The sequence below is a fragment of the Nomascus leucogenys genome, chromosome 12 (genome assembly GCF_006542625.1).
Source record: "Nomascus leucogenys isolate Asia chromosome 12, Asia_NLE_v1, whole genome shotgun sequence".
Lineage (NCBI taxonomy): Eukaryota > Metazoa > Chordata > Mammalia > Primates > Hylobatidae > Nomascus > Nomascus leucogenys.
In genome coordinates, this window is record NC_044392.1 from 20,632,928 (window position 1) to 20,641,729 (window position 8,802).

The 8,802-nt window shown below is 48.4% G+C and overlaps 1 protein-coding gene across 1 annotated transcript; it reads right to left on the reverse strand.

The window, feature by feature from the left end:
• Positions 1–829: 829 nt before the first annotated feature.
• Positions 830–2,975, reverse strand: IER5 (immediate early response 5). Its single transcript, XM_030823908.1, has one exon. It carries the CDS (start codon positions 2,766–2,768, stop codon positions 1,785–1,787), a length of 984 nt encoding a protein of 327 aa, XP_030679768.1. The 5' UTR covers positions 2,769–2,975; the 3' UTR covers positions 830–1,784.
• Between the last annotated feature and the right edge of the window lie 5,827 nt (positions 2,976–8,802).

The window sequence follows — 8,802 nt, forward strand, 5'->3', positions numbered from 1 at the left end:
TCTGAAATAGATTATTGAATACCTTTCAAACATTGAACATGAAGAGACAAAAAGCTCTCTTAATGGCAGATTTTAGTAAAATCGATGGATATTTTGGCTATCATCGCCTAAGTGTCTGCTATGACCAAACACTGATGTCAACATTTGAGTAACAAAACAAATCAGGAAGTTTTGGTAAATGAGAATTAAATTTGCCCAGCCCTCCTTCCTTATCTGGTTTGATGAAAGCAATTTCCCTCTCAGCAATACATTTACTTTCTAGATATAAGAGAAAAATTGAAAATTTACATCCTGACATCCACTGTGATGCAGAGGTGGACCTGACAATTTGGACAAGTCAGTCTCTTTCACCTTCCTATGTCAGTTCGAATGGGCTTTTAAGGTAAACTACTATCTAAACTTTTTTTTTTCAATTACAAAGCTAAAAGATGACCCATATTAATAGCTTAACAGGAAACAAAGTTTTGCTGAAAACCATTTTTGTGGATAAGCAGGGCTTCAAAAGTTGATGGTTAAATTACTTAGTATTAGACACCCACATATTGGGTGACAAATTGGTCTAAACTGACCTTAGAAAAGGCAGTTGTAGTGGCAGGTTTCTAGAACCTGGCAGGTCGCTGATATTAGTATCTAATAGCAGTCCTCTGATCTAGGAGGGAAAATTAAACGTGTCTCTCTTGATATTTAGTGGAGTCAGTAAACAATGTCCTCAGTCTGCGAATGACTGATACTAAGAACCACACCTTCAATTTTCTAGCCCAGGCCCTGGTTTCCCTCCTCCCATTTCCCTCCCAACCCAGGCAGGTTATTACAGACAAGCAGGCAGTTACGTTGCTTCAAAATATTTAATACGTGTTACACACGTAGAAGTTACATTTTTATACAAAAATCAATACAACGAAGGAGAAAATACTGTACAAAAACCTTATCAGCTCCCCCAACCTTTATACAACAAAGACTGGAGTCACCATATCTACAAAACCATAAGGTCTTTCCACTTCGGGCTTCTGTCTGTAAACTTTCATTAAACACTTTTTAAAAGCACCGTGTAGTACTTCTGACCTAGAGCTTTTAAAAATATATCTTTTCTCTATAAACTCCATTATTTCCAAGCTTGAACTCTTCCGTGAAGTTCGTCAAGCTTTTTCTCCCCTACGGGGAAGCAAAGGACCGTTAATATGCCCCTTTCCTAGAGTAATCACAGGATATAAACGTTTCTTCATTGGGAGAGAAAGGTGGGGAGGGACACAAGGAATCCAAGTCTGTGCTCCTGACTAAATCCCTCTCGTCTTAGGAAATCCTGTGCGGAAACGCCACTCCTGGCCCTGAAGTGGGTCTAGCTTTCCGGTGAGGGGTGGGTGTAAAGTCCCTCCCTCCCCGGAGAACGAATGGGGAACTCCCCGGCCCAAGACCTTTTAGCCGCTTCCTTCTCCACGCAGCCGGCAAAGGAAAGTCCCTGTCTGCCCCCAATCTCTTAAGCCCTGGGGAAGGAGTGGTGCATTCCAGAAGAGCAAAATAGTCTTAATGCCACAAGACAAACTTACATACACAGACATACACAAACACAAAAGTTAACGATCGTCCTCTTCCAATGAGCCTCAAGCTCCCAGGTCTCCAGATAAGCCAGATGCGCCCGGGGGCAGTTTGCGATGCCCGGAGGCAACCAGTCTGCCCAACGCGCTCAGCGCCCGCGGTCTCTGGGCGTCCTCGCAGCCGGGAAGGGCCCGGCCCTCACTTCGGGGACGCCCGCTGCTCAACCTCCTTCCTGCACGGGGGCCAAGGGCTCAGAAGGCCACGATGGCTGTGCTCCAGGGGTTCATGTCTCTCAGCACCGGCTTATCGCAGCAGATCTGCCCGGGCTCGGCGGCTTCCGGACCGCTCTCCTCTCCCTCCTCTTCCTCCCTGCCGCCCCCGGGGCTTTTCCGTAGGAGTCCCGAGAAACTGGATCCGAAGATGCTGATGAGGTTAGCCACGTTCCCGGTCTCCATCTCCTCCGCGTCTTCGTCCTCTCCTCCACTTGGCGGCTGCTCTAAGTTCCGGCGGGGCTTCTTGAGCGGGGTCGAGCCGGGCGCCAGGCAGCCCGCTGGGCCGCCGCCCACCCCCGCCGCGCCGCGCTTCCTGGTGCACACCGCGGGTGGCGCGGGGGGCTCGTCCTCGGTTGGTCGCGGCGCGCAGCAGCAGGCAGCGCGGGGTGTCGCGGCCAGTGTACCCGGCGGGTCCTCCCCACCTAGGAGGCAGCCGCAGGGGCGGCGCGCGGCACGAGATCCCTCGGGGAAGACGCCCCAGCCTCTGGCGGGACCCTCGGCTTCTCTGGCCGCCGCCGGGCGCGGCCCCTCCACGTGGCTCCAGGCAGCTTCCGTCGCGTCCACCTCTCTGCCCTGAAGAACGTCCCCGACTCCAGTCACCGTGGCCACCGGGACCTCTTCCACTACCCGCGGCGCGTCTGAGACGTAGGAGCGCTCCGGTTGCGGCTCTGTCTCCGGCCAAGAGGCACGGGCGGCGGGCGGGGGCGGCTCTCCCCAGCCGGCGGGTGGCCCGGCCGCCGGCTCCCCGGACTGCTGCTGCGGTGGCGGCGCCGGGGTCCCAGCGGGACCGGCCAGGTAGAGGCCGGGACACGGGTCGCTCAGGTAGACTTGGCGGGCGCTGCGCAGCACCAGCGAGACCAGAAGGTTCTTATGCAGCTTGATGCCGCCACGCTGGACCCGCGAATTGTAGATCTTGCCCAGAGAGATGCTGACGATGCGGTGAGCCTCCAGCTTGAACTCCATCCTGCCTCCCCTGCACAGGGCCGTCGGCGCCGGGGTGAGGGGGTGTTACGTTCGGAAACTGGGAGGGAACAGGAGGCGCAAACAAATCCACCCCCTGGGCACACCCTCGATCACCTAAGACTCCGAAGAGAAACGACTCCAGTGACACGCGCGCTGCTCTACTAACCTCTCCACAGAAAACAACTGCCCCGCTTCGGGTCCGGTCGCTAAACAGGGCAGCCCAGCCGCCCCGCACCTTATATAGGCTCCTCGACCGCCAATCACGAAGGGCCGCCAACCGTTCCGGGGCTGGCCGGCGCGCCCTCGTGCGCCGCGCACGGCCAATCGGAGCCCGAGGAGGGGCTCCAGGGCCCGTTCGAACGTTAGTCCCGCGGAGCAGGCTCTTAAAGGGGGCGACGGCTTGTGGCCGCAGACCAGGCCCGTGGGGAGTGAGTGTTGGGGACCGTGCTCGAGAGCGCTACTGTTTGGAGTTACAGATTCTGGCTTGTGCGATGGCTTGCCGGAACCAAAGCGAACAAAATATTCGAACTTTCTTCCGAGCAGGGTGGTGGACTCTGTTCTGCCATAAAGTCCTGATCCTTCCCTAATCGACTCCGCCCTCACCAGCCACGCCACCGTTTCCAGGCCGGCCACACCTGTAAGCGACCCCCCTCAACTCTGGCAAAAATAGAGGTGGTGGCCATACGCGGCGGAGGACACCCCTGGATAACAAATAGTATTACTGCAAAGTATTAGACAATCATTATTTTTGGATGAGCCGCTTTCCCCGCTAGAGTCACATACACTCTTAGCAGCTGTCAGTTCTAACCCCAAAGAAAAGGGGGATTCTAAAAGTTTTTGGCTAGGTTTTTGGCTTCTTATCAAGGAATTGTGTCTAGATACAAAGTTATTGGTTGTCCTCTAAAGCTGGCATCTTTCACTTTGTTCTCTAGATTCTAGAACAAACCCAGTTATCAAATAGGTTAAATGGAAGATGTTACAGGTTCTCCACAATGATTTTTTTTCCTTTTTTTTTTCCTCCATTTCCATTTTTCCATTACAAGGACTGACCAGTCCAGCCTTGGAAAAATCGAGCAAGTTCTGAAAATGAAAAGAAAGAAGTCCTGTGTTCCCATGATGATGTCATAATTTCATTTTGTGTCAAGGTAAAAATATAGTGCTAGGGAGTTCCAGAATTTTCTGGTCCGTCAACAACTTAGTCCATCTACTGGTCCTTATAAGTATATCAGGACACAATGACCACAGGGTTGCCCAGGGTACTGGACTGGAAACATGGAGTCACTTCCAGTAAGTTCCACCGAAGCTCCACCACAGACCTGCCTGAGGACTCTGGGTAAATAACCTCAGGCCGCCTCAGTGTCTCCACTGCTGAAAAGGGGAAGTCACATACACATGTGCTTTATCGTACAGATGATAAATGACAACTTCTCAGCCACAATCTGAATGAGAAAACTAAGCACTGCTTTCTTGGAGTCCATGTGGAACCCTGGGCCTGATCCTGCCCCAGGGGTTGGTCAAGCAATGAATTTATTTAGGAAAAATACCAGTGAAGAGTGGGCTTGATCCTGACCAATTCACAATCTCCAGAGGATGTGATGGCTCAATAGCATTACCTGTGCCCACACCTGATGGTAACTGAGACAGCAGGCTCTGAGACCCAGAGTTCCTCCCCTCTAGGAATTTTCAGCCCACGTAGAGAAAGAGATAAAATAATGACACAATTATAAAACCAAATAGCATATATTGAGTAACAACGCAAGAATTTTTCTCTTCTCTTTTTCTTTGCAAGTTATTAGTCACTATAAAGCAATGGCTAAGAGCACAGGCTGTGGAGGCCAGCTTCCTAGGTTGGAATCCCGGCTTCACCCTTCACTTGCTGCATGGCCTCTGGAAAATTATTTCACTTCTCTGTGCTGCCGTCTTTTTTATTACAAAATAATCAGCCGGGTGTGGTGGCTCACGCCTGTAATCCTATCACTTTGGAAGGACAAGGCGGGCGGATCACTTGAGGTCAGGAGTTCAAGACCAGCCTGGCTAATATGGTGAAACCCTGTCTCTACTTAAAAAAAAAAAAAAAAATACAATAATTAGCCTGGCATGGCGGCAGTTGCCTGTAATCCCAGCTACTCGGAAGGCTGAGGCAGGAGAATGGCTTGAACCCAGGAGGCAGAGGTTGCAGTGAGCCGAGATCACACCATTGTACTCCAGCCTGGGCAACAGAGTGAGACTCTGTCTCAAAAAATACAATACAATAAAATAAATATAAATATAATAATAATAATGCCTACCTCTTAGAGTTTTTGTGAGGATACAACAAGGTAGCACATGCAAAGCTCATAGAACAGCACCTGGCATATAATAAGCTATCAATGTAGGCTAGTTCTCAGAACACACTACCCCGCATACTCCCTTGGGGTGGGAGAAGAGGCTGGGAGAAGAAAGGAACATAGATGGGAGAAAGTTTCACCAAAGAAGTTGTATCTGAAGAGGGTGCTGAAACCCTCTGAGGTAGGATCCACAAGTTCCAAGCAGCGGGAGCAACAGAGTCCAGCGTAGGGAACATCTTACTTTGCAGTTGTGCTGGGCACATGCCCAAAAGCAAGTGGGAAAGGCTAGAAACAGAGGCCGAGGCTGCATGATAGTGGGTTGTGGGTGCCTTAATGAGGAGATAGGACCACAGGGACTTTACTAAAGGTTGTTCAGTAAGGGAAACACAGAATAGATTCCAGAACAGTTGGTGCCTAGAAGAGCACGTATAAAGCTCTTGTGGAAATTTAGGCAAAGGGTTGTGAAAACCTGAACTAGGTGAAGGCAACAAGAATGAAGAAACTGGCAGGGCGTGGTGGCTCACGCCTGTAATCCCAGCACTTTGGGAGGCCGAGGTGGGCGGATCACGAGGTTAGGAGTTCAAGACCAGCCCGGCCAGCATGGTGAAACCCCGTCTCTACTAAAAATACAAAAAATTAGCCGGGCATGGTGGCACGTGCCTGTAATCCCAGCTACTCTGGACGCTGAGGCAGGGGAATTGCTGAAACTCAGCAGGCAGAGGTTACAGTAAGCCGGGGTCGCACCATTGCAGTCCAGCCTGGGCAACAGAGCGAGACTCCATCTCAAAAAAAGAATGAAGAAACTGAGAGACAAAAGAACTTTAGTGATGATCTGGGATGCTCCCACTCACCCATCCAGACAGGTTATTGCTAGCACCAGTGTCTTGCCTTCCATGAAGCCTTTCTGACCCACCTGAGCTGAGCTTTTCCATCATCCACCACTGTACTCAGCACACTCCTTCATCATTGCCCTCATCACTTTCTCCTGTCATGCCCAGTGCCCCTCCCAGACTATGCCCTCATTGAAGGCAGGAGCCCAGCTCATATTTGTAGCCAGGATATGGTGAAAATACATACCAACTGGTGCAATACAGTCACTAACCATCAGAACAGGGTCCTGGAAGCCCTTACAAAGCTAGGGGTTTGCAGGGCTCCTGCAAGAGGGGCTGCATGGCCAGTAAGGGGGCTACTCACGGGCTTAGGGCAGAGGTTCTATCAACTGACGTGGAAACATTTCAATACTTTAACAACTGGGTTGGCTGTACCAGTGCATACTGAGTGATTATGCACCTGGATTAATGAATTCCTAATAATAATAATGTTTACCAAGCACTGTGCTAGACATAGCACACGCATTATTTAGCACATTTATAAAGTTCTGAAAGTAGACATCATTATCTTCATTTACATTTAACCTACTTAAAGCTCCAGTGTGGGGTCATGGGGTTAGATTGCCTGGCTCCACTTCTCACTGCTGTTTAACCTTTGGAAAGTCATCTCACCTCTAGGTAAAATGGGAAATCCATATTCTAGTTTGTTTATATAGGCAAGTTATTTAACCTCTTTGTGCCTCAGTCTCCTGTGAAAAAAATGGGAATAATAAAAATAACTAAATTGCTTAGTACGGTTCCTAGCACCATATAAACCCTTGTAATTCTTAGTTATTGTTGTTATTATGGTTATTGTTATTACACCAGTGCCTAGCACAGTTCTGAACACATAGTAGGTACACCCTTAGTACTTGTTGAATTTTTAATGCTTTTTCTGCTGTACCACATAATAGGTGCTTAATAAATGTCTGATGACTTTTAAGTTGCACATTATCACTGTCATTATCAGGATTTTCTTTGATCCTGAGCCAACGAAATGGAACCTTTAGAATTCATGTCTGGAGGGCCCGAGTTCTTATGATCAGGAAACTTCACCTCCACCTACCAAAAAAAGTGGGACGATAGCATATTCTTCTAAGCTTTAGCAAGCAGGAACTGAGTTAGAATTTGCCATCATCCATCCCTGAGATTTTGTCAGTTGAAAAAAGAAGTTCGCAGCATGATCAGAAACAGTAGGGTTATCAGAAGAACAGAGGAAGCAACTGCTCTGGAAGAAAAGGCCAGAGCACCTCCCACAGGTCTGTTCTGTCTTTTCACCCCTCTGCTGGGCACAGGCAGATTAGTACAAGGAGCTTTGGGCTCTGCTGTTCCCACAGCTGTCTGAGGCTGCTCAGGCGCTATCTGGGCTCAAGCCTGTGGATTCCTGTCAGCACAGGGCTGCTCTACCCACTGCTGTTGACACTATTTACGCCCTTGTTTACACAACTAATTGAAGCCTAAGTATTATTATCAGACGATTAAAGATCTTAACTTGCCTTAAATTACGTCTGGTCTGTGCAAACCCACTATAGATTATGCACACGGTAGCTATGTGAGAAGTAACAATTAGTAAGAAGGGAGTTGGTGAAAGAATGTTATTTGCACTGTCCCTACCTTTCAATATTAGGACATTTTCAATTGGTGGGGGGTGAAGGGCAGTGTCAATGTTGCTTATGCAATCAAATAGTCATTTGTATGACATACTAAATTTTTAGGGGGAAAAGATCTATAAAAATACATTATTAGCACTTTATGTAAGTGATACTCCTTTTTTTCTTCTGAGAACAGACAAATCCACTTTTTTTTTTTTTTTTTTTTTTCTGAGACAGAATCTCACTCTGTTGCCCAGGCTGGAGTGCAGTGATGTGATCATGGCTCACTGAAACTTCCGCCCCTCAGTCTTCCAAGTAGCTGGGACAACAGGCGCATGCCACCACAATGGCTAATTTTTGTATTTTTAGTAGAGATGGGGTTTCACCATGTTGGCTACGCTGGTCTCAAACTCCTGACCTCAATTGATCCACCTGCCTCGGCCTCCCAAAGTGCTGGGATAACAGGTATGAGCCACTGCACCTGGCCCAAATCCACTTTTTAGTTTGTTCCTTTTTTCTCTCACTATTCTGGATATTGTACATCTTTTTTTTTTTTTCTCTTGGCTGCTTGATTTTCTTTTTCATTTTTCTTTTATTTTTATTTCATTTATTTTTTTTGAGACAGAGCCCTGCTCTGTCGCCCAGGCTGGAGTGCAGTGGCACAATCTCAGCTCACTGCAGCCTCCACCTCCCGGGTTCAAGCAATTCTCCTGCCGCAGCCTCCCGAGTAGCTGGGACTACTGGCGTGCACCACCACACCTGGCTAATTTTTGTATTTTTAGTAGAGACAGGGTTTCACCATGTTGGCCAGGATGGTCTTGATCTCTTGACCTTGTGATCCGCCCGCCTTAGCCTCCCAAAGTGCTGGGATTACAGGCGTGAGCCACCGTGCCTGGCCCTGGCTACTTGATTTTCTTTCTTTTTTTTTTTTTTTTTTTTTTTTTTTTTGAGATGGAGTCTCGCTGTGTCACCCAGGCACCCAGGCTGGAGTGCAGTGGCACGATCTCGGCTCACTGCAAGCTCCGCCTCCCGGAGTCAGGGATTTTCTATATAATTTTTAAATTTTCAAATGGCGTTTGACTAGGAATGCACACCAAAACCTGTCTTTTTCCCTCCTCTCCATTTTCATTCCTAAACTGCTTACAACCCTGCCCACCTTCTTGTACTAAATTTTGAATCTTTGTTCAGATAACCTTAAATTGTTTTTTGTCTTTTCTGTTTTTTGGCTTTTGTTTTTGTTTTTTAG